The following is a 25344-nucleotide window of genomic DNA, read 5'->3' on the forward strand; positions in this document are numbered from 1 at the left end:
TAACACGAAATAAAACGAACACTTTTGTTACGCTTGTCTTGCACGATCTCACAAAAAAGCCAGCAAAATGAATGATCACCTCTTACTAATTACTACTGTGTTCATCAAGATGAATTCATGGAGGCATGGACACCATGAGCCACATGAAAATTCATACGTGCCCCCTTAAGCCCAACAGTGTGAAATTCTTTGACAGCTGAGGCAAGACCAGAGGAAAACTTGACTGAGCAAAAGCTTTCTTTGAATGGAGTAAAGCCTCTCACTGTCATGCAAGGAATCAATACGAAAAGTTGGCCCGGTTCCTTGTCTGCCCTGAGAAAGTTCCATAAATAAGTATAAGAAATCGTATCTTCTCAAATGAAGAGATAAATCTCGGAAAACATTCAGGACACAGAAATAGTCCATGGTCGGGTCACACACTGCTACTAGTATGAATAAGCAGGAGGTCAAACATGAAACCAGAACCACACAGCTGGGGGCCCTGGAGCAGTCATGATCACGATTAGGAAACGGTTCCGTTCGTCGTCGTCATCTTCAGAAAATTGCAGACGAGCGCATGGGTTCACACTTGGGAGCTTTTACGGCCTCTCCTCCCCATCATCAGTCTTCCAATTTGCCGATGCAGAAATCCTCGATGATGTCGAAGACTCGTGTGCCATGCTGCGGGCTGAAAGCGCGTCGGGTTAGTATAGTTATGTGGAATACAGTTCTTAATACAATGATGTGCGAGCTTCACGCGCTCCTGAAAAGTAGTATAACGGAATAGAAATAGAAGTAGGAAAATCAGATGTAGCTCTCCTTGACAAAGCTAGCGAATAAGAAACGTTCCCATCAGGATAAGAAGCATCCACATCAGTGTTGTTGTTTGAACTTAATTTTCTCCTTTGGACCATCCACCATCTAGATCTATTAATTTACTTGTGCAAATATCTTTTGTCTTGCTTTGGATAACAACATCCACATGTTCTCAGATATCATGGGTATGGACCAAGAAAGGGTTTTTTAGAGGACTATAACACACACAGTTTCAGTGATAACAAAAGAAATACATGGGCACTATTCAAGGTAACAAAATCATTGCACCATAACTTGGAATATGCGAGCAACAGCAAATCATGGAAGGGAAGAATGAGAGCAAAATTGCCTTTGCATGCTGTTGCAACTGGGAAACCAGAAATACCCTTTATATGCATTTATTAAGTTGGGCCAATTAAGCAATTTAAAATGTGATATACATTCAAAAATTTAAATGGGGGTAAAAAGATCCATAAGTGAATGTGATATACATTCAAAAATTTAAATGGGGTAAAAAGATCCATAAGTGTAACCCTGTCACTTACTGAATTACCATCCATACAAAAATATCACTAAATTACTAATGATCTTCAATAAGTTTAACCTCGAAAGGTGCAGTAAATGAACACCCGAGCAGTCAGGTGATACATCAGTAACATCAACGCGAATCATCATTTAAGAACAATGTTGACAGGATATGATGTAAACAATATTTATGAGATGTTACAAACCCGAAAAATCCCTCTGTCGAATCGCCACCAGCATTGTTTAGAATGGCATCACCACCTGGATGTTCCTCCACGTATGGAGTTACATCGTAAACCTGGATCATGGCAAATATGAGAACATAAATTTCCCAATTTCAAACTAGATGGTAAAGCGAGATGATGGCAGTTGGTAAACTAGTAGAATGTTTTGTTCCAACCTTGTCCTTGATTATGATCCAACAATCCTTCCTTGTGTTGTGTGTTGACACCTCTTTCTTTGAATAGCTCGTAGATGTCTGAATATGAAATATCAGTAAGCAAATACAGAAAATGCCATGCATTTTGGATTAACCTAGAGCAAACTTGTCATTAGATTAGCAACCATAAGCAACACTCTAAAGCATAAAGGCATACGTTCAAGACAAAACTGCATGTTAAAGCAAGTGCATTTTGGATTAATCAACGGCAATCTTGTCAGCGCAGATAAACAAACGTAACTGGCAATTCCAGGAAAAAGTTGCTTGTTAAACTACAGTATTCAAATACGAAGGATGAAATTCACCGTTCCATTTCCGGCTGAACGTGCATCCTTTCCTTCACCTGCATTGCAACATTTACTCAGCGCCAATAAAGTGAAGTCGCCTTCGCTTAAGATTACGAGTCAGGCCCCCCTTTTACCTTTGTTTTTGGATCTTGGGATAACAAAGAGTGCTCCCAGTACAAGAAGCACAACAAGTGAGATGAGGATGATAATTTCCATGGTGCACCTCAGGAACTACTGAACAATGTATTACTGAGGAAGTGTTCTGCAGAGCAAAAAATCAGCCTCAATCCCTGACCAAAGATTACAGCAAACATGGCAACACTGACAGGAAGTAATAATACCACGAACAGAATCTTTATCATCCGAATAGCAAAATGAAAGAGAGACAGTGTTACAAACTCACTTTTCTAGGTCTAGATTGTTCAGGGTTACTGACAGGGAGTAATACTACTGCTAGGCGGTAGCTGCGGCCTAGACTGCTTGCTGCCTTTGCTACTGCCATGCCACAGTGTGCTACAGAAGAGCTAAAAAATGGTATCATTGCATCTACCCAGATCTCGTGTCCTACCTCAGACGATCAGGCCCAGGCTTCCAAAGCCGGGCGCTTCCATCAAGGAATCCAGTATTTCTTCTGCGCTGAATACTCAAAGTCGAAGTTTCCTCACCAGTATTTCCATTCCGAATAGGCGGATCTGACGAACTCGGGCTATTTGATAAAACGAAATGCCCCACTTTCCATTTGCCCTATAAGGCTCTTCTCACAGTAATCTCCCCTTTGCCCCATGCTCTCTCTCTCTCTCTCTCTCCCTCCTTTCTCTCCCTCTTACTCTCACGGCTGATGGATAAGAGAGGGAAAAAACAGAGGAGAAGGTGGATTGATGGAGAACCAGGAGAAGAGATAACTAATCTGTGGAAAAGACTCACCTTGTGGCGCTGCCGCTGTCCTTGGTCGTCGCTGACGTCGCCTGAGATCCGGCGGACAGAGGGGTGCCTACGGGCCTCGATCGCGGAAGGGGAGAGGGGTGCAGCCGGGGACGGAGAGGAACACGGGCTAGGCGGGATAGGGGTGAGGAAAGGGGTGCGTCGACTGCGCCTTGGCCGTATGTCGAGCCGGCGGCCGGCGTTGATGCTGGTTCTGCGCTGCTGGACTGTAGTACCGGATAGGCTGGAGACGATCAGGCGAACAGAGAGACGTCTGTTGTTTCGATCTATCAACTCCACGGGCAAAAAAGTAAAAACAGGTAGTACTCCCTTCCTCCGAAAAAACTTATCCCTTTAATAGATGTATTTAGCACTAAGAGCATCTTCACTCGGCCCCCCAACAGGCCCCTCGAGACCCCTTTTTATCGCCGGCTCGAAAAAATCGGCTCAGTCACGCTCCCAAAAGCCTAAATTTCGTCGGTTAGGACCGAAATTGACGCCGACGAATTCAGGCCAAATTCGGTACGCTAGGGGGCGTCCAGTGGCGCCGGGGGAAACAATTTTGACGCGAAAACTACTGGACCCGCCAAATCAGCGACGCCAAAAACCCCGGCACCCTGACGCCGCTCGTCGCCGTCAAGGCCGAGCCTCAAGAGAAGACGCAACGGCAGCCTCGTCATAAATGAGGGTCGTCGCCGCCAACCTTCTCCTCCTCCCCGCTCCCATCTTCGCCTAGTCAGGCCGAAGAAGGAGCCGGCGACGCCGTCTGTCGTCGTCAAACAGGAGCACATCGACATGGCCGCCGACCTCGAGACCGGCCTCAAGTGGGCTCGGGACAACTACATCCGAGAGGAAATGGAGCGATAGCGTCGTGCCCTTGAGGAGATCGCCGCCTGTCGCCGCAGCCGGGAAAAGGACGACGTCGTCATCCTCGACGACAGTGACGAGGAGGCGCCATCCAACCCCGTCTGCCTCGGTGACCCAGGACAGGGCTGCAGCAAGGACGACGGCATCCAAGAAGGAGGCAGCAGCGACGACGACGACGACGACAACAACAATGACTGCGACGACTACAATTATGCCGCCTCCTCGGCATGCAATACGCTCGAGGTGGCGGCGGCGGCATAGTTTTTTTTTAGTTTTATGCCTTTTAAATTTGTACAGCTGAATGAAAACCGCTTGAATTTGGTCCTATTTCGTGACATTTTCGTCAAAATTTAGCCAAATTTTAATTTCAAATAACGGCGTCTGGGGCGAACTTGGGGAGGCAGCTGGGAACCCCCCCCCCCCCCCATGGCGAATTTACCGCCGGTTGGCCCCCAAGCGGCTCTATTTCAAGCCCCTGGGGGGCCGAACGGCTGGAGATGCTCTAACTATCCCTCAAATAAATGTATCTAGCACTAAGTTAGTGCTAGATATATTCATTTGAGGGAGACAAGTTTTTTGGATGAAGGGAGTATGAGTTTAGTTTAACTACCCCTCCATCCCATAATATAAGAACGTTTTTGGTCAAAAACACTCTTATATTATGGGAAAGAGGGAAGATGATACCCATGTGTTGGACAGAGGTAGTATTACTACTTCTAAAAGTTTACAGAGGTGCTAATCCATTATATCAAATATAAATATTTGGATCAATAATATGAAAAATATCAATAAACACACATATGCTTTATGGTATTTAATTATTTATGTGAGCTTTTTCACATGCATGTTTACCTGTTGAAGTGAGTCTTTTCATGCATGTTTACATGATGCTAAGGGTGGCATATGTGCACATGATGCTGAGGGTGGCATATGTGCGCGTTAAAGATTCCCCGAAAGCTCAAAGTCTTCGCTTGGCTGCTCTTCAAAGACCGCCTCAACACCAGGATCAACCTTGCACACAAACATATAATCGCCTCAGATATACTCCCTCCGATCCTTTTTAGTTCACATATAAGATTTGTCTGAAGTCAAGCCTCGTAAACTTTGACCAACTTTATAGAAAAGAATATCAACATTCACAATGTGAAATCAATACCAGTAGATGCGTCATGACTTAAAGTTTCATATTGTATAACTTTAGCATGGTAGATGCTGATATTTTTTCTTATAAATATGGTCAAACTTTGTGAAGTTTGACTTCAGACAATTCTTATATGCAGAGTAAAAATGATCGGAGGGAGTATGCCCTCGGTGTGCGAGCCTGCCAAAAGACTCCAACCACCTGTTTATCACACGTCCTCTCGCCAATAGGATCTGGCAACGTCTTGGCCTTCTGCCCCAGTCTGACGATATCACAGACCTCTAGGATGTCACTACCCCTCCTCACCTCCCCGCCTCCACATGGCCCTCGATCCTCCTAACCCTGCTGTGGATGATCTGGTCTACTCGCAATGACATGGTATTTAGGACGATTGATCAAAGTTCTGTAATAACTCTTAGAAACCTTATTTCCGTCCTGGATCTCTGGTCTCATCGTCTTGTGCTCCCACAGGACAGGAGGACGTCTTCTCGTGACGCTCCTACCTCTCTACACGGTACACCGTGCCTATGTAATGTTGTACTTACTGCCTCGGCAGTCCTTTGAAAATATATTCAGGTGGGGGAGCTTCCCCCCCCCCCCCCCCCCGGCCGGTGATTCTCAAAAAAAAAGTGCGCGTTAAGAGAAATATCTAACTAAAGATTGACTATTTAGATATTGAATATTAGCAGTAAACCAAGTAAATTGGGCGTCTTATCAAATTAACAAAGTAAAGTACAGACATGTTATCCATATCATTTTTAATGAAATGCAGGGCCACTGCTTCCATTGCGAGTAGGAGTAACGTTTACAGATTAAAAGAAGAGGAGAGAGTAGAGCATGAAATTTAAATTACAACATGCAGTAATCTTAGTCTAGAAATGATTTTATATCATTTAAAAATGCTAAACCACTTCTAACAATTCTGAGAAAAAACCTAAAATTCAAGCATATGAAATTGGGCTTAATAAAATTATTTCAACCTAGCTTGACTCTGAAAATGATGAAATCTTTTAAAAACCCTTTTCTAGGTGATTAATCAAGATCTCCATCCTGCAGCCTTAAACGGAAAACATTCTAGTCACATATTACATATGAAACCATGAGAAACTAAGTGTAATAATACTAGTGGGAAGCTATGTGAATTCAATCACTCCTAGACAAAGAGAGCAGATTTTCCAACTGAGCGTGATTGTTTAAATGTTACACATTGATTCTGTTTCGTGTCTACCTAGAAAGCATCAACTTCACAATGAGAACCCAGTCTGGAGGTAGCATCAGTTACTCGGTTATGCATCAGAACCAACTGCAGTGCAGCCACTGGAGGACGTCCACACCGACAGATCGGTGTAACCATGTTCCAAGTCCAACATGGCAAGAACAGGCTCAGCCCTGTACATCTGCGGCCGAAGCTCCGGCAGCTTGGCATCCTCGGACTGCAGGACATGCATCGCCTGTGCCATAGACGGCCGCTCGCTCCGGTCGGGGTGAGCGCACCAGAGCCCGACGACCAGCACGCGCTCCATCTGCCGCTCGTCCATCTCAGCACCACCCCTCAGTCTCTTGTCCACCACTTCAAGTATAGTGTTCTTGCTGTGCAGGTCCCAGACCCATCTCAGCAGCACAAAGAACTTGTCCTCTGACTCCGCCACAGGGTGCCGGCCAGACACCACCTCCAGGAGGACGATGCCGAAGCTGTACACATCCGACCCAGTGCTCGGCCTTCTTGTGTTGACAAGCTCAGGATCGATGTATCCGGCGGTTCCCATCACGACTTTGGTTGTCTCGGACTTGGCTCCATGGTCCACGAGCCTTGCCAAGCCAAAGTCCCCCAGCTTGGTGTTGTATGATGCGTCGAGCATGATGTTGCTTGGCTTGATGTCGCCGTGCACGATGCTCTGCTCCCACTCTGAATGGAGATAGCGCAGAGCAGAGCCGAGGCCAATGATGATATTGTACCTGTCAATGGAAGGTTATCGTTAACCAAGTGAAGTACTTAATTTCAGTTGGTTAGACTTTACAATGTTGACCTGAAAATAAGCCAATATACCCCTTCATAATAAAAAGGTCAGTCAAGTGTAACATCAGGGAAGCCATAGAGTGGCAGGGAGTAATTGTTGGTAATGGACTAATGAGTCCTTACCGTCGTAGCTTAGTGCTCTGATGAATACTATTGAAATAATCTTAATACCAATTTATTGTCCTCTTGGTATCGAGGTTAAAGCTGTTGGTTCCTTTTTTTTTTTGCAAATGGTTCACTTTCTCTTTTGGGTTCTCACATGTTTCTGTTGGTTTTCATCTAGCCTAACCTAACTATAGCTTGGGATGAAAATTGTTGTTGGCAAATGGTTCCCTTCTCAAGATGCCAATAGGTAGAGGCGTAGAGTGCTATCTGTTATGTAAGCCCTATACAGAATAATCTGATGCTGAGGCCTACAGCAAAACAACTATGTGCTAAATTAGATAGCATATTCAAAGTTTAACTTGACAGTAGCATTGATATGGATGGAAACATTGATCTGCAGACTAATAAGTACTCCCTCTGTCCGAAAATAGTTGTCATCAAAATGGATAAAAAAAGATGTATCTAGAACTAAAATACGTCTAGATACATCCTCTTTTGTTTATTTTGATGACAAGTATTTCCGGACGGAGGGAGTAGGATTTATGTGCATTTTCATCACTGGACTCCAATTATCATTTTGGAAAGAATTTATGGTCTTAGACTTCAATTAGTTCTTCTACGAACTGATCAATTAATCTCAAGTACAATTATGCTTATGAATATAAGAAATTCTGCAAGAAACCAGATAATTCCTCATACCTTTCAGGCCATTTTAGCAGCCCGCCTCTATTATATATATGCTTGTCAAGACTTCCTTCGGATACCAGCTCATAGACAATCAAGAGCCCCTTGCAACTGTCACACCACCCAATTAACTGGACAAGGTTCCGATGCCTGAGCCGACTTATGATCTTGATCTCAGCCTCAAACTCCTTCCTCCCTTGAACAGATGATTCAGAAGAGAGCTTCTTTATCGCAACATGGCGATCCTTGTCATCAATCCGCAGGCAGCCCTGGTAAACATGGCCGAATCCACCTCTCCCTAGCTTCTTTTCTTCTGCAAAGTTGCCTGTCGCAGCAGCAAGCTCACTATAATGGTACCTCCTAGGGCCAACCCCTTTCTCGAATTCAGCCTTATCATTTTCATCTTCAAACTCACCATCGGAGGTTTGATTTGCTTTCTTCCACACTCGTTGCTTCCGTAGAAGAAAACCCATGAAAGAACACACCAACACAGAAAATATTGCAACTGAAAATGCTATAGTAGCCTGTACTTTTCCTTGTGATTTGGAGCTCACAGTTTCAGGAGCTGCTCCTGGTAGCAATGTTGACGAACTCTTACCTGCTAGGGTTGAGTTGAATGACCATGATAGAACCCGGTGTACCTCGATGGAGCTACCAGTAGACGCTGAGAAGCCAATTGCCACCTCCTCTGGCAAGCATAGTTTCATGTCAATACTTGTGTTGATTCGGTATGAGGTTTCACTGATCCAGAGAATAACTGACAATTTCTCTGTGCTATTCTCATAGCTGATCTCCGCGGTCATTGTGGTACCTAGTGTAAGTTTCTTATCAGGTGAGGTCGACACAACCGAAACAATGGAGTTGACATCGATACCGACATGGTTGTCATCGTCGTCCACTCGCAGGTTCCTGAAGGTGTCAAACTCGACCGCCACAATACGGTCACTACCGGTTGCATTCTTGTTGTTCCTGCCATTGAAAAGTCCCAGATTCCCACCATAGCTCCCCAGAGGGATGCCCGACGGGTAGTGCCCAAGGAAGAAGGCCATCCCATCGGCGCTGTAATCCGTGTTGACCGGCCTAATTTGGAAGGAGAAAGAAGTGTTAAAGCTGGCCACCTCACCGGTGGCCTTGTCCCAGAGCGGCACCGGCTGCGCGTACCATACGCGACCGATGCTGTGGTTGTTGCCTTCACTGATATCGTTCATGGTCAGCTCCATGAAAGGGGCGTGGAAGAAGGCATCGCCAGCGCAGGCAATATCCGCATCTGGGGCGCAGTAGGAGCCAGGATCGGAGAAGTTGAAGCTGAAGGAGAGTGAGGTAGCAAAAGGGACATGAATGGAAAACAGTAAGGAGCAGAAGCTAAACACCATGATTACAAAGTGGTGAGAACTCATTGCTGCTGCCACTGTTGGTGTTTGGGAGGACAACTACATTTGGTAGGAGAATTGAACAGAACGAAACCAAAAGCTTTTGCAATGGAGCCGGCCAGCAAGGCCTTGTTTTCTACATGGTAGCCTGGACCTTTTCAAACCACCCAAAGCTTGAGTATTCTATAGTCTCACCTAAATAGCTTGGCGTAATCATGGTCATAGCTGTTTCCTGTGTGAAATTGTTATCCGCTCACAATTCCACACAACATACGAGCCGGAAGCATAAAGTGTAAAGCCTGGGGTGCCAAACAAGCCATACAAAAACTACAAACAAACAAATAAAAAAACATGGGCAGTGCAGTGTAGAGGTGGGAGAAAATTCGCCATTTGGGAGTACTTCCTGCATTAGTGCTTAACCCCGTTTTTCCATGGACAAACGTTCGCTGGCTTGTTAACTTGCAACCAACTTTTGTTAAAACCTGATGAATGAAAAGAATTTTCCGACGCCTTATAAAGAACAGAACATAGTGATCTCAGAAGCAAAAACTAAACATCTGTTTTAGGATTTTTGATCTCTTCAGACTACATTTACACCCAAATTTTATTCCCCCCTTAACATGAAACAATTTCTCGATGCAGGTCCGGCCATGTTGAGCAAGGTCCCTTTCATATACTAGTATAGTACCACAAATATATGTTCCACCATACCGCGTCCTTGATGTGTTTATTACTGATATATAATCCCTTTCCCTCTGCTAAGTGAATCAGCAAAAAATGGCTAATTGTGAACATAAATAACGAACTTGTTTAACAGCAATAAATCAAGAAATCCCCCAGCACTTGGTACGAAGGGGAGATTGAGTATCGTCTTCTGAAGTTCATGGTTTGGCCGGTGGTTGACCTTAGCGTACCTGGCAATCAGCGACGGGAAGCGTCCGCACGCGCTGGTTGCGCGCGTCCATGAGACCATAACCAGGCCGGGACCGCGCCGGAGTAGAGGTCATCCCTCTCCAGCCGCCACCCGGCCCTCGCTTGCTTCTTGCTGGCGTAGTGGCGTGCGCCGCCGCCGCCGCGGCCTCGCCGGTAAACCATCCCACGCCGCCGCCATCGGTGCTACTGCAGCACTGTGGTGACACCGCCTATGGGCCCTTGCACACAGTTGGGCTGAGATTTTGTATCGAGTTCGATTGGGCTCAGATTAATAGATGGATTGGCCGAGAATCATATCTGAAAATTGGTTGGCCGCGTCTGTAATATTTTCTTGAGAAAAGGCCTCGTACCAGGATCCCTGTGCATGGGCAGCCCGACCCGATGACCCAGGCTCGGCCCTTCATTTGCAGCCCCAGAGTTGTCTCAAAAAATTTTTTTTGCAGCCCCACAGAATTTGGGTTGAGACTCAGGCTTCGATATTTAGCCCAAAGTAAGCCCGGCCGGCCCGAACAACATTCGTTGTGAGATCTGAAGCACGCTTGACCCCGAGCAAACTCCCGTGAACTACGGCCGTACAAACAACCTTTCCATCATTCCCACCCTCTCCTCCTAACTTGGGTTACTCCGGGGGCCGTACAAAACTCTAGCAACACTTTCTCTAAGCCCGCCTCTTCTTCATCTGCGGCCCTTTCACTCCATGCCTCCAGCACTTTCTTACCCCAGACAATCGTCACCATGCACGGCAGTGCTCATTATGGCATCAGCCACGAGTCGACGACGTCCTTCCACATGAGATCCAGGCGAGGAGGAGGCGCACACCCGCACCAGATCCAGCGAGGATGTGCTCTCGCATTCAGCATCCCCACTACGACGCTCCTGCAATCTCCTTCCTCGTGACGGCGACCTCATAATAGCAATGCGCTAGGCGCTGCCCCGACCCTCATGGTGCTCCATGCACATACGACTTCGCCTGAGACGTGCTCCTAAGACATTCAACCTTTCCTTGCGGTGCTCCATCGACAACGTTCACCTTGGTCGACCGCATACAGGAGGTCACCGTCGCTGCCCATCACCAACGTCAGCTGGCCTAGTAATTCTGTCGTGCATCATTGATGTCTCATAGAAAACAACAGCGCAAGATCTATTCATGCGTCCTCAACACATCCAACACACGCATGTGTAGTTCTTAGTTTTCGTTGAATCTGATGCGTATATGCCAAACCGGTTTTTTATTATAGATAAATTCACCTAACTTGCATTCGTGAAAATTGCTATTTTTAAAGATTTAGTTGATAGAAAATGTGTTTTGTGTCTGTATTGAGATAATTTTGACTTCTTAGTTCATTGTTAATTGCTCAATGTGCATTGTATCTCAGGCTTCCGCGTTGGGCTCGATCTCCGGTTTTTTTTGCCAGGCCGGGTTCGGGCTTAAGGGATGAGTTGCCTTCATGCTTCGGGCGAGGTTCGTGCTTGTATTTTGACTTTTGAAGGTCAGGCTTTTGCAAGCCTGACCCGGCCCGACAAATGCCCATATTTACCTAGGTACCTCTATTTCTCGCATGCTGTGAGTGGAGCTTTGCCTTATACACGGGGCACATGGGGCAGCCCAACAACATAGTACTGAGTGTGACGTTTGTTGATTCCGCTGGTTTGCTTTGTTTCTTTTCTCTTTTGGGGTTTTTACTTCTTTTATATTTTAAAATGTTTTAAATATAACTATATTTCATGAATTGCTTTGATTTTTAAAAAATATACTCCATGAATTAAAATTATTCATAAAATGCAAAAATTGTCCGTGCAGTTTTAAAAACTTTATACCATTCAAAAATATGTTCACGTCATTTCATAAATATTCATGACATGTAAAAATTTGTTTGTGTAGTTATATTGAAATGCTCACAAGTTTATAAATATGTTTACTACGAGAATTTATAAATATGTTCATGAATTTACCGTAAAATTTATGAAATGCAAATTTTAGTTTACTTAATTGTTAAAAAGCTTAATACCATTCGAAAAAGTGCTCATGACATTTATAAAATGTTTACACATTTAAATGTACGGTTGTCCTTCGTGGCGTTGAACGTGGCATCACGCATAGACTTTCGCCTACCGCCGGTGCCAAATCAACGACTAACTCTACAAGATCGAGCTGGCCAAGCCCAACCGCACCACCTGTTCCCTCGCGCGAAAAGGGCAATGGGCGGGCGGCGTGGGCCGGAGTCCACGCCCAACCGTTGCTGCTAGCTGGATGTAGTCGATCGTCTACAAAAGGGAAACGGTTGCCGCGCAAGCACACAACGACGGGCAATCAGGGCTACCACAACCACTGGATGACGAAGGTGCCAACGACCTTGGAGGCCATGCCTATGAGGTCACCGTCAGGTACCTCATTTAGTTTAGTTTAGATTTAAATTTCATTATTTGGTTGTAAATACATCAAAATTTACAAACACAAGCATATCATCTTGAGATTTTATGAAGTTATTGTAGACGTCCCGTAGTTGACGAAAATGTGCGACACTGAGACTTATCCTGATGTGCCAAGGTCTTTCTAACCATTCAACTATAGACTGGTTCGTGTGTTTTTTCTGGTTTAAAAGGTTGATGCATAGTGAAGATGCCCTAGAGTTTTTTGATTTTCTTTGAGGCAAGATGCCCTGGATAGGGGGGTTTGCCCAGAACACGCCCACCGCAATGAAACCTGGGCCGAACCGGCAGCGAAGGGCTGCTCATCAGGATGTGATTCGTCGGCTCGTTGCGTGCCCAATTTCCCTAGCCCAGCCTCCACCGCCTATCCACCACCACGTCGACGCTCCCCCAACCCCAAGGCCGCAAACCCTCCCCGTCTCGTCTCCGCAGAGCCATTCTCCCCAAATCGCCCCTCCGCAGAAACGGGAGCAGCGCGGCGGCACCCCTGAACCCTACCTCTCCCCACCATGGCCCTCCCCCGCCGCCTCCTCCCCCTCTTCCTCCGCCGCGGCGGCCGCCTCCCCTCCTCCCCCGCCCCCACCCCCGCCCGCGCCCTCTCCACGGCCGCCCTGCCGGCCGACGCCCCCGCCGCGGAGGAGGATGCCGACGCCATCACCATCAAGGGCGTGCGCATCTCCGGCCGCCCGCTCTACCTGGACATGCAGGCGACCACGCCCGTCGACCCGCGGGTGCTCGACGCCATGCTCCCCTTCTACCTCTCCCGCTACGGCAACCCGCACTCCCGCACCCACCTCTACGGCTGGGAGTCGGACGCCGCCGTCGAGGAGGCCCGCGCGCGCGTCGCCAGGCTCATCGGCGCCGACCCCAGGGAGATCTTCTTCACCTCGGGCGCCACCGAGTGCAACAACATCGCCGTCAAGGGCGTCATGCACTTCTACCGCGACCGCCGCCGCCACGTCATCACCACCCAGACCGAGCACAAGTGCGTCCTCGACTCCTGCAGGTACCTCCAGCAGGAGGGGTTCGAGGTCACCTACCTCCCCGTTCGCCCCGACGGCCTCATTGACGTCGGGCAGCTCGCCGATGCCATCCGCCCCGACACCGGGCTCGTCTCCGTCATGGCCGTCAACAACGAGATCGGCGTTGTCCAGCCGCTCGAGGAGATTGGCCGCATCTGCCGCGAGAAGGGCGTGCCCTTCCACACAGACGCGGCGCAGGCTCTCGGGAAGATCCCAATTGATGTCAACCAGATGGGGATTGGACTCATGTCGCTGTCTGCTCACAAGATTTATGGGCCCAAGGGTGTCGGTGCGCTCTACCTGCGCCGCCGCCCTCGCATTCGCGTGGAGCCACAGATGAGTGGGGGTGGCCAGGAACGTGGCATCCGCAGTGGCACGGTGCCCACGCCAATTGTTGTTGGATTTGGTGCTGCCTGTGAAATTGCAGCCAAAGAGATGGACTACGACGAGAGGCGAGTTAGTGCTCTGCAGCAGCGTCTGCTTGATGGCATCCGTTCCAAGGTTGATGATGTTGTCATCAATGGTAGCATGGAGCACCGGTACGCGGGCAACCTGAACTTGTCATTTGCATATGTCGAGGGCGAGAGCTTGCTGATGGGGCTGAAGGAGGTGGCTGTGTCAAGTGGCAGCGCATGCACCAGTGCTAGTTTGGAGCCTTCCTATGTGCTCCGGGCGCTTGGTGTGGATGAGGACATGGCACACACCTCCATTCGATTTGGCATTGGCCGCTTCACCACCGAGGAAGAGGTCGACAGAGCAACTGAGCTCACTGTCCATCAGGTGCTTAAGCTCCGGGAGATGAGTCCACTCTATGAGATGGCTAAGGCAGGCATCGACATCAAGAGCATCCAGTGGTCGCAGCACTGAGACTCTTATCACAATGCTGTTCGCTGGACTGCTTTAGATGTGCTCGGATGGACACATACATAGGTATATGGCCTTTAGCTGTTCTTTTTATATCCTGTTTTTTTTATAAGGGAATATGTACTATACCTGCTAGTGGAAGTGTGTGACCTTGAACACTCGTTGAATCCGGTAGGCCACTGCTGGCCAAGTTTTGAGAATGTTACCGTGTGTGCAATGTTTTCTCAGTAATAAGCTACAATCATTTGTTTGTGGCAGTTTGTTTTCTATGCAAAGTTACTGCAGATTACTTTGAGAACCTGATTAATAGAACATAGTATGCAATGATGGTTAAATTGCAAGGTTAAGTGCAGCAGAACGTGAAATCTTTGGTTGTAGATCCTTTCATTGCCATATTATTTCTACATTGGGATGTTGCAAATTTTGTGCTGATAAAGAAATGGACAAGACAATGTCTTGCTTGAAGGATATCTCTAAATGACAAAAGTTATCTCCAATCTGAACATCTGAAATCAATATGTTGTTCACTTGATGACTTGATGTCTTAGTTTGTTTGCTTTGCAACAAGTCATTGTGAACTTCAAGGGCATGCTTACTTTGCAGACTGATTTTGTAGAGCACCGTACACCAAAATGACCTGATCATATGACAATATGACATTGTAACTGAACTGGATTTCGCCAATATAACTCAAATGTGACATGGTTTTCTGTGTTTTATAGATTTGTCTGTTTATTTGTCCCATTCATCCTTTGTTCTGTATGCTCTTTATGCTTCTGTCTGATTTTTGCATATCCATTTTAGTTCTTCGGTTTCCTTCTCAACTCTTTATTTATTTATTTCAAATTGAGTTTTAGATAGGTACTCCCTCCGTTCCAAAATAGATGACCCAACTTTGTACTAAGCTTTGTACTAAAGTTAGTACAAAGTTGAGTCATCTATTTTGGAACGGAGGGAGTAAGTTTATAACTACCAATATCATACTTACTCCCTCCGTCTGGGTTTATTAGGCCACATCTTATTTTGTGCTAAATTTTGACCTGCAAATTTAACTCACAAAATGTATACTATATGTCACAAAAATTATATTGCTGGGAAGCTCTTTCAAATACAAATCCAATGGTGTACTTTTTGTATCATACTAATATCAGTATGAATTCATCAATATACTAAAAATTATATTGCTGGAAAGCCTTACATTATGGGACGAAGGGAGTATATTTTATATATTTTTTGCAATATAGATGATCAAAATCTGACACAAAATACAAGGGGCCTAATAAACCCGGAAGGAGGTAGTACATTCTATGTTCCTTCCAGTCTGGTGTTTTGCTTCTCACATATTATTGCTATTCGCATCAATGAAACTAATCTTAATAATACTAAGAGCATGGCTTCATACTAATTTACCATATGAATTCATCTAGACAAATTCTGTGTGTATATGTTGTTCTCCTGTTCCTTGGGTTGTACTCCCTCCGTCCGGAAATACTCGTCATCAAAATGGATAGAAGGGGATGTATCTAGATGTATTTTAGTTCTAGATACATCTCTTTTTATCCATTTTGATGACAAGTATTTTCGGATGGAGGGAGTATACTTGTGTATTCTCCAATTTTAATCATACTCTTGGTTGTGTTCTTCACCAATGTTCTGGTGCATCCAGTATCCTTATCTCTTTCTGCATCAGCGTTTTCTCTACCTTTGGTACATTTTTGGTGCCGTTTTGTTGTAGAAAATTCTAGGCTTAGCAAGGTAGTACATAATTCTCATGTTCACATATTGTAACTGTTCTTTCAATGATCTACTCCCTCCGTTCCTAAATATAAGTCTTTGTAGAGATTCAACTAGATGGACTACATACGGAGCAAAATGAATGAATCTACACTTAAAATGCATCTATATACATCCGTATATGATTCATAGTGAAATCTTTACAAAGACTTATATTTAGGAACAGAGGGAGTACATCAAAATGGTATGTTCAGAGTATATAACCATGACTTGGCCAGTTGGTCTCGTAACTGGATCAGTGTTGCAGGTATTTCTGCAATACTAAGATCAGTTTTCAGTAGTTATGGTTGTATGGAAGGCATTCTTAAAAAGAAAACTCATGCTTCAGTAATTTCTACTGTTTAGTACTGGGAAGATCTACAGTTGCCATATACTCTGATTCTGTACAACTGTCTAATACAGTACATGGTTGAATTATTTCAGGCACGTTTGGTAGTTGAAGATAGTGTTGGCATCCTAATCATAATGATAGATCTGCGAAGATGATCGATGAGTATTATGTAAGGAGGCATGTTTGGCAGCACTCAAAACAATCTGGCGAGAGTTAGATTTGTTCTCTAGCTGGAATGTATCAAAACACGAAATAATGATATTTGCTGTTGTATCTTTTGAAGGACAGTTTGAACTAGTTACAGCGCTGTGTATGTATTATTGCTGCAGATATGGTTTTGGTATTCTCTCAGTTTGTTATGACAAGAGATATGTACTCTTTGGTTCTGATTTTTTGTTATTCTGGTAACATCTCAATAATCCGGTGGGGGCAACGTTCAACTTGTGTTGTGGGTGGCTTCGAGCTTGAGTTGCCATATCATTTGATCCGTTCCATTCCATTCACTGCATCTATTGTGAATACTAGTAGAAGCCAATAGTTTTCATCTATACTACTCGCATCCAAATGAAACTGTGTAGGCCTAATGAAGTAGTCGTGATTTCAGTTCAGAATAAGTAATGTACGTGGTCGGTGTCTGGAGTATTTAAGGAAAAAAACGAAGGGAATTTGGCAGATGTCCAGTCGAGAGGATCCTTTCTGAAATAGTTTCAGAAATACTGTATTTCAGTTGTGTGGAAATTTCAGAGTAAACCACCTACCCAGGCCACTTATGATGTTATTACTCTGTTTTATGGTCCGTATACAGCACATAGGAATTCTATAACATGAGTAATTTAGCGAATACCAAGCGGGGCTCGTCTGAAGTGCGCTCTAGGGCGCGCGGATTGCATCAGCGTTCACATATTTGGTATTTCTCTCTTTGGGACCTCTGTCTCACTGTTCGTTCCGCAGCTTCTGCTACCCATAGACAATCAGCGTTCATTCCTCTCCGCCGACGAAGATGTGCTGCAGTCCGAACATCAAGCTTGGCAGCAAGATTGTCGCACCTTTTGTCCTAACCAAGGACTGGATATGCTGGCAACTAAATGTCATTGCTCGGCTTGCTCTATACACTGTCAAGGCAGGCCAACCAGGGCATGTGATTTTCCTCAAAAGTAGTATTATTGAACATGTTCATAGAGAAGCTCATGAACTTGCAAGAATGGCCAGATGCCCTGTATTGCTTCAGGATGTAACTGTAGTTACAATCTAATAAAGAGGTCACTATGATTTAAAAACAAGGGCACATCTTTGAAATATCAGTCATTTCCAGTGGTAAGAGACACAAGAGAAGTGAGAATATTGGAGGAAGGACACTGGTATATGAACATGTGCTGTTTCTCCCAAGCACTCAATAGCTTGCTGCCAGTTGCATTAACAGCCAAACTAACTTCTATCAAAAAACTGGACAGCCAAACTTAACAGCTGCTGACTGTATAAATAAGAGAATTACAAGTTGCTCCATGCACTGGAATCATTGTAAACTGTTCCCACTTGCCCCCAACAATAGAGTAGTGCTAGGCGCCCGGTGGTTTTTTCACGACGACACTAGTTAACAACCACCATGTATCAAATTACTACTTGAAAAATGAGACACAGGGTCACAATGAGGTTGGACGTAAAAGGTCGTGTCCAGAGAAATTCCGCCAATAATACGACAAATGTAGCATAATTTTCATTTCAACTTGCCACTGTTGCTTAAACTAAAAGGCTAGATATAAACAGGCACAGAAGAACAGCATACAACTGGGATACAATTGTTGGCATGTCTTCTCTAGAAATCGAACGGTAACCTGAAGCCATGATAGCTACGTTAGGACTACTCTACTGCAAAATAGTACTAAGCACAAAGGATAGTCAACGAAGGGAATGCCAATATAACAGGCTTGGAATAACCAAACATTTCTGTATCACCATTCCATTATCATGCCTAATATACTCTAGTTTACTCTAGCTTTCTTGTGTGAACCAGGTTCGACGATGGTCGGTTTTCCATGCTCTATCTTGAACCTATTCCGCGCTTCCACCAAGAGAGTCGGAAAATTCTGCATCAAATGGAGGTACTCACTTGACGTCGCGACCATCTTGAAATTGTCACCATCAGTGAGGAAATCAAAGCACCTAGCTTTGAGTTTGGGGCAGACATGGGCCTCCGCAAGTTCCAACATTGAAACCACAGTGTCCGTCGTGATACCATTGCAACATAGTTTGTCCTCACAGATCTTCTTTAGCCCCTCCACCCCATACCTATCAGCGGCTACAAGCAGATGCTGGTACTGTGCCATGGGGGAAGAAATATCTGTCTTGCCAGCATCAGGAAGCGAACTATGATATATGTAATGGAGCATTGATCTGAAGGTCGAGGCCTCCATGTCATGAATAGTGATAGATGCCATCTTGCTCTCAGCCATCACACCATAGAGCTCAGCTCTGAAGACTGGCGATCGGGTAGCAAGCACGAGGCGATGTGCACTGAAGCTCTCCCCACCAACATCGAAGGAAACATCGGTGAGATCTTGTTTATCCCACATCATGGCAAGATCATGACCCAAACTCGGGAGCTCCTGCTTCAGCGATGAAGTTGGAGATGTCCAGTTGATGTCAACAGAGCACAACACCACAAAGTAGTTGTCGACCACACAGTTCGCCTTAACCTTATCTCTCCTTGCTATCAGATTGTAACATCCAATCAACCCAGGGATAGAGCCGCCTATGTTCGTCGGCGTTCCCGTCCCCATGGAAGGCGCTGGTGAGCCGGTCTTGTCAAGTAAAACCATGCGTGCAGACACCTTGGGATCGCCTTCCAGATCGGGGTTAGGCCGCACTGTGATAAGGACTAGGATTTCGGGGCTCGACTGTAGAAGCATGTAAACAGCTTCGCATTTGCACCCAGCAACGACGGTGCTCGCGTGTACATGACGATGATCCTCGGGCGACGAGAGTCTTACCCGGAAATGGAAGATGCGACTGTCTCTTGTTGGGAGTATTTCGCAATCTGATGGGGCCATGATGAACCCTCGAGGATTTGACCTCGATCGATTCTAATGGGGGAACCGGCAGCGATATGCAAATCCGGGAGGCAGCGGCGTCGGCGTCGGCGACTTTACATGGATCTTCGCAGGCTGCTGCCGGCGGGGATTGTGGGTGGCGGCAGGAAGGGAGATGGATCCTCTAACATCACAAGGGATGTCACATAGCTACAGTGTAATCTCAGTGCAAAATAAAGAAGGAATATCATGGGCACTGTAGCAAAGATACTGCGTGCAATTACTGTTCATAAAAAATAAAATCTGAAATTAATTTTATTATACCGTAATTTTGTTTGTATGTAATTTTTGTAAATGTATATAGTAGATTTGGAATTTGCAAATTAATTCAAGTCATTTTAGGCTTAATCATATGGATGTGAAGAAGGGATGTTAGGGTATTGTAGCTTCCCTAACATCCCTTCGTGATGTTAGAGGATCTCGTTCCGGCAGGAAGAGGGGTGCGATGGGGACCGGGGAGAGGAACTGAGAGTGGTGGAGTGCGGCTAGGGTTGGGAATGGTGGTATTCGAGCGTTGTGCGGGAGTGGCTGCGTGTTGAGCAGACCTGTCCATACGGGTCGGCCCGGCGCCGCATGGCCCGGCCGTAAAAGGGCCTGGCACGGGACGGGCTGTGTCGACCCTTTTATAAAAAGGGTAAGGCACATTCCATTCATGGGTTCATCACAAGCTTTCTTGAGGATCTAAGGCACATTAACGCACGAGAACCACAACGGACCGGTGTGAAAGCCCCAAGGCCAACCCAGTGGCAGGCTCCGGCCACGGGATGTGTGAAGATCAATGTAGATGCTGCGGCACCAAGGCATGCTAGGTTTGGGGCCGTGGGGGCGATTTACAGAAGCCCGGATGGAATATTTTTGGGAGCTTCAGCATTGGTTATGAGGCACATCGGGGATCCGGAGACGCTAGAAGCAATGGCGATCAGAGAAGGACTAGCACTTGCGGAGGACCTTTACCAAAGGCATATTCATGTTGCATCTGATTGCAAGAAGGTAGTCGACTCTCTGAAGAAGGAGGACGCTTCTCCATAGGTGCTATTGTGCATGAAATAATAAGCCACTCTTTAGAATTTGATATGTGTAAGGTTAGCCATGAATTTAGGAGCTCAAGTTATGAAGCTCACAACTTAGCGAAGAATGCTCTATCTCTCGGGGATGGACGTCGTGTGTGGCTAGGCCACCCCGGAGATCTTCCCTTCATCCCTGTAAACATTGTGACGAACTAATAAAAAGCTTCGTGAGTTGTCTCAAAAAAGGGGTAAAGATTCTAAAAAAAACTTCAAACCGCCCCTCCTAACAGAAATCAAACTTCGCTCTTTGGATTTTAATTGTAATTTTGTTTTTGAAAGTTGTTCTTCAAACGGTGAAGCTCATAGTTTAGCTAAGCATGCACTCTCTCGATGCGGGGCGTCACGTTTGGTTGGTTAACCCTTACAATCCGAATTGTATCCCACTCCATGTGGATTATGATCAATAAAGCTTAGCTATGCCCTAAAAAAAGTATCCTGCATCGATCCATGGACCAGTCTGGACGTCCGTTTTCCTGCAAACCAAAAGCAAGCTAGGGGGCTTGGCCGGAGTTCGGGCATCATCCACGTAGGACTCCGACACCCCTGGCCCACCAAAAAACCCACCCAAAATCCCGCGTCGCCATCCTTCCCTCTTTCTCTGCATCCGTTTTCTTTCCAATCGACGCTGACGCTCTACCATCCCGGTGTTGGGGAACGTAGTAATTTCAAAAAATTTCCTACGCACACGCAAGATCATGGTGATGCATAGCAACGAGAGGGGAGAGTATTGTCTACGTACCCTCATAGACCGAAAGCGGAAGCGTTATATCAACGCGGTTGATGTAGTCGTACGTCTTCGCGATCCGACCGATCCAAGCACCGAAACTACGGCACCTCCGAGTTTCAGCACACGTTCAGCTCGATGACGATCCCCGGACTCCGATCCAGCAAAGTGTCGGGGAAGAGTTCCGTCAGCACGACGGCGTGGTGACGATCTTGATGTTCAACTGTCGCAGGGCTTCGCCTAAGCACCACTACAATATTATCGAGGATTATGATGGAAGGGGGCACCGCACACGGCTAAGAAAACGATCACATGGATCAACTTGTGTGTCTATGGGGTGCCCCCTGCCCCCGTATATAAAGGAGTGGAGGAGGGGAGGGCCGGCCCTCTCTATGGCGCGCCCTAGGGGAGTCCTACTCCCACCGGGAGTAGGATTCCCCTTTTCCTAGTCCAACTAGGAGTCCTTCCATGTAGTAGGAGTAGGAGACAAGGAAGGGGAAGAGGGAAGAGAAGGAAGGAGGGGGCGCAGCCCCTCCCCTTAGTCCAATTCGGACTAGGCCTTGGGGGGCGCGCGGCCTGCCTCTCCCTCTCCCCTAAAGCCCAATAAGGCCCATATACTTCTTCCCCCGTATTCCCGTAACTCCCCGGTACTCCGAAAAATACCCGAACCACTCGGAACCTTTCCGATGTCCGAATATAGTCGTCCAATATATCGATCTTTACGTCTCGACCATTTCGAGACTCCTCGTCATGTCCCCGATTTCATCCGGGATTTCGAACTCCTTCGGTACATCAAAACTCATAAACTCATAATATAACTGTCATCGAAACCTTAAGCGTGCGGACCCTACGGGTTCGAGAACAATGTAGACATGACCGAGACACGTCTCCGGTCAATAACCAATAGCGGAACCTGGATGCTCATATTGGCTCCCACATATTTTACGAAGATCTTTATCGGTCAGACCGCATAACAACATACGTTGTTCCCTTTGTCATCGGTATGTTACTTGCCCGAGATTCGATCATCGTCGGTATCTTAATACCTAGTTCAATCTGTTACACCGGCAAGTCTTTTACTCGTTCCGTAATACATCATCTCACAACTAACTCATTAGTTGCAATGCTTGCAAGGCTTATGTGATGTGCATTACCGAGGGCCCAGAGATACCTCTCCGACAATCGGAGTGACAAATCCTAATCTCGAAATACGCCAACCCAACATGTACCTTTGAGACACCTGTAGAGCTCCTTTATAATCACCCAGTTTACGTTGTGACGTTTGGTAGCACACAAAGTGTTCCTCCGGCAAACGGGAGTTGCATAATCTCATAGTCATAGAACATGTATAAGTCATGAAGAAAGCAATAGCAACATACAAAACGATCGGGTGCTAAGCTAATGGAAATGGTCAAGTCAATCACATCAATTCTTCTAATGATGTGATCCGTTAATCAAAATAACAAACTCTTTGTTCATGGTTAGGAAACATAACCATCTTTGATAATGAGCTAGTCAAGTAGAGGCATACTAGTGACACTCTGTTTGTCTAGTTATTCACACATGTATTATGTTTCGGTTAATACAATTCTAGCATGAATAATAAACATTTAATCATGATATAAGAAAAAAATAATAACTTATTATTGCCTCTAGGGCATATTTCTTAAGTCTCCCACTTGCACTAGAGTCAATAATCTAGTTCACATCGCCATGTGATTCAACACTAATAGTTCACATCACCATGTGATTAACACCCATAGTTCACATCGTCATGTGACCTATACCCAAAGGGTTTACTAGAGTCAGTAATCTAGTTCACATCGTTTATGTGATTAACACCCAAAGAGTACTAAGGTGTGATCATGTTTTGCTTGTGAGATAATTTTAGTCAACGGGTCTGTCACATACAGATCCGTAAGTATTTTGCGAATTCTATGTCTACAATGCTCTGCACGGAGCTACTCTAGCTAATTGCTCCCACTTTCAATATGTATCTAGATCGAGACTTAGAGTCATCCAAATCTGTGTCAAAACTTGCATTGACGTAACTTTTTACGACGAACCTTTTGTCACCTCCATAATTGAGAAATATTTCCTTATTCCACTAAGGATAATTTTGACCGCTGTCCAATGATCTACTCTTAGATCACTATTGTACTCCCTTGCTTAACACAGTGTAGGGTTTACAATAGATCTGGTACACAGCATGGCATACTTTATAGAACCTATGGTTGAGGCATAGGGAATGACTTTCATTCTCTTTCTATCTTCTGTCATGGTCGGGCTTTGAGTCTTACTCAATTTCACACATTGTAACACAGCCAAGAACTCTTTCTTTGACTGTTCCATTTTTGAACTACTTCAAAATATTGTCAAGGTATGTACTCATTGAAAAACTTATCAAGCGTCTTGATCTATCTCTATAGATCTTGATGCTTAATATGTAAGCAGCTTCACCGAGGTCTTTCTTTGAAAAACTTCTTTCAAAACACTCCTTTATGCTTTGCAGAATAATTCTACATTATTTCTGATCAACAATATGTCATTCACATATACTTATCAGAAATGCTGTAGTGCTCCCACTCACTTTCTTGTAAATACAGGCTTCACCGCAAGTCTGTATAAAACTATATGCTTTGATCATCTCATCAAAGCGCATATTCCAACTCCGAGATGCTTTCACCAGTCCATAGATGGATCGTTGGAGCTTGCACATTTTGTTAGTGTTGGGTAACGTTGCAGAAAACAAAAAATTTCCTACGGTTTCACCAAGATCCATCTATGAGTTCATCTAGCAGCGAGTGATTGGATGCATCTACATACATTTGTAGATCGCGAGCGGAAGCGTTCGAAGAACGGGTGATGTAGTCGAACACGACGTGATTCAAATCACCGGAGATCCTAGCACTGAACGGACGGTACCTCCGCGTTCAACACACGTACGGAGCGGATGACGTCTCCTCCTTTCTTGATCCAGCAAGGGGGGAGGAGAGGTTGATGAAGATCCAGCAGCACGACGGCGTGGTGGTGGATGCAGGGCGTCACAGTAGCAGGGCTTGCCGTGTACTACGAGGGAGAGATGTAACAGGGGAGAGGGAAGCACCAAAGGCTGAGGTATGAAGTCCTCCCTCTCCTCAACTATATATAGGAGGGCCAAGGGGGGGTGGTGCGCCAGCCTAGGAGATCCAATCTCCTAGGTGCGGCAGCCAAGGGGAGGTTTCCCTCCCCCCCAAGGCACCTAGAGGTGCCTTCCACCATTGGACTCTCCTTAAGTGGAACCCTAGCGCATGGGATTTTGGGGCTGGTGCCCTTGGCCCATCTAGGCCAAGGCGCACCCCCTACAGCCCATGTGGCCCCCCGGGACAGGTGGCCCCACCCGGTGGGCCCCCAGGACCCCTCCGGTGGTCCCGATACAATACCGATAACCCCGAAACTTGTCCCGATGGCCGAAACAGCACTTCCTATATATAATTCTTTACCTCCGGAACATTCCGGAACTCCTCGTGACGTCCGGGATCTCATCCGGGACTCCGAACAACATTCGGGTTACTGCATACACATATCTTCACAACCCTAGCGTCACCGAACCTTAAGTGTGTAGACCCTACGGGTTCGGGAGACATGCAGACATGACCGGACGACTCTCCGGTCAATAACCAACAGCGGGATCTGGATACCCATGTTGGCTCCCACATGCTCCACGATGATCTCATCGGATGAACCACGATGTCGAGGATAAACAACCCCGTATACAATTCCCTTTGTCAATCGGTATGTTACTTGCCCGAGACTCGATCGTCGGTATCCCAATACCTTGTTCAGTCTCGTTACCGGCAAGTCACTTTACTCGTACCGTAATGCATGATCCCGTGATCAACCACTTGGTCACCTTGAGCTCATAATGATGATGCATTACCGAGTGGGCCCAGTGATACCTCT

General features: G+C 45.9%; 4 protein-coding genes across 5 annotated transcripts; 1 reads left to right on the top strand and 3 right to left on the bottom strand.

Moving 5' to 3' along the window:
- Positions 1-281: 281 nt before the first annotated feature.
- On the bottom strand, positions 282-3257 carry LOC125509107 (cytochrome B5-like protein). 2 transcript variants are annotated; one of them, XM_048673987.1, is made up of 6 exons: positions 2971-3257; positions 2181-2308; positions 2065-2102; positions 1721-1798; positions 1527-1618; positions 282-667 (listed from the first exon to the last, which is right to left on the bottom strand). In XM_048673987.1, the coding sequence occupies exons 2-6, from the start codon at positions 2260-2262 to the stop codon at positions 601-603; spliced, it is 357 nt and encodes a 118-aa protein (XP_048529944.1). In that variant the 5' UTR covers positions 2263-2308; positions 2971-3257; the 3' UTR covers positions 282-600. The 2 variants fall into 2 exon arrangements, with proteins under 2 accessions (XP_048529944.1, XP_048529945.1); XM_048673988.1 differs by lacking the exon at positions 2971-3257 and adding an exon at positions 2615-2927.
- Positions 3258-6007: 2750 nt separating this feature from the next.
- LOC125509108 (L-type lectin-domain containing receptor kinase IX.1-like) lies at positions 6008-9322 on the bottom strand. Its single transcript, XM_048673989.1, has 2 exons — positions 7797-9322; positions 6008-6931 (listed from the first exon to the last, which is right to left on the bottom strand). Exons 1-2 carry the CDS (start codon positions 9176-9178, stop codon positions 6262-6264), a joined length of 2052 nt encoding a protein of 683 aa, XP_048529946.1. The 5' UTR covers positions 9179-9322; the 3' UTR covers positions 6008-6261.
- Positions 9323-12885: 3563 nt separating this feature from the next.
- LOC125509109 (cysteine desulfurase, mitochondrial) lies at positions 12886-16911 on the top strand. The gene is made up of 2 exons (XM_048673991.1): positions 12886-14466; positions 16618-16911. Exon 1 carries the CDS (start codon positions 13024-13026, stop codon positions 14401-14403), a length of 1380 nt encoding a protein of 459 aa, XP_048529948.1. The 5' UTR covers positions 12886-13023; the 3' UTR covers positions 14404-14466; positions 16618-16911.
- Positions 16912-18418: 1507 nt separating this feature from the next.
- Positions 18419-19734, bottom strand: LOC125509110 (BTB/POZ and MATH domain-containing protein 1-like). Its single transcript, XM_048673992.1, has one exon. The coding sequence runs from the start codon at positions 19570-19572 to the stop codon at positions 18505-18507; it is 1068 nt and encodes a 355-aa protein (XP_048529949.1). The 5' UTR covers positions 19573-19734; the 3' UTR covers positions 18419-18504.
- Between the last annotated feature and the right edge of the window lie 5610 nt (positions 19735-25344).

The sequence above is a fragment of the Triticum urartu genome, chromosome 5 (assembly GCF_003073215.2).
Source record: "Triticum urartu cultivar G1812 chromosome 5, Tu2.1, whole genome shotgun sequence".
In the NCBI taxonomy this organism is placed as follows: domain Eukaryota; kingdom Viridiplantae; phylum Streptophyta; class Magnoliopsida; order Poales; family Poaceae; genus Triticum; species Triticum urartu.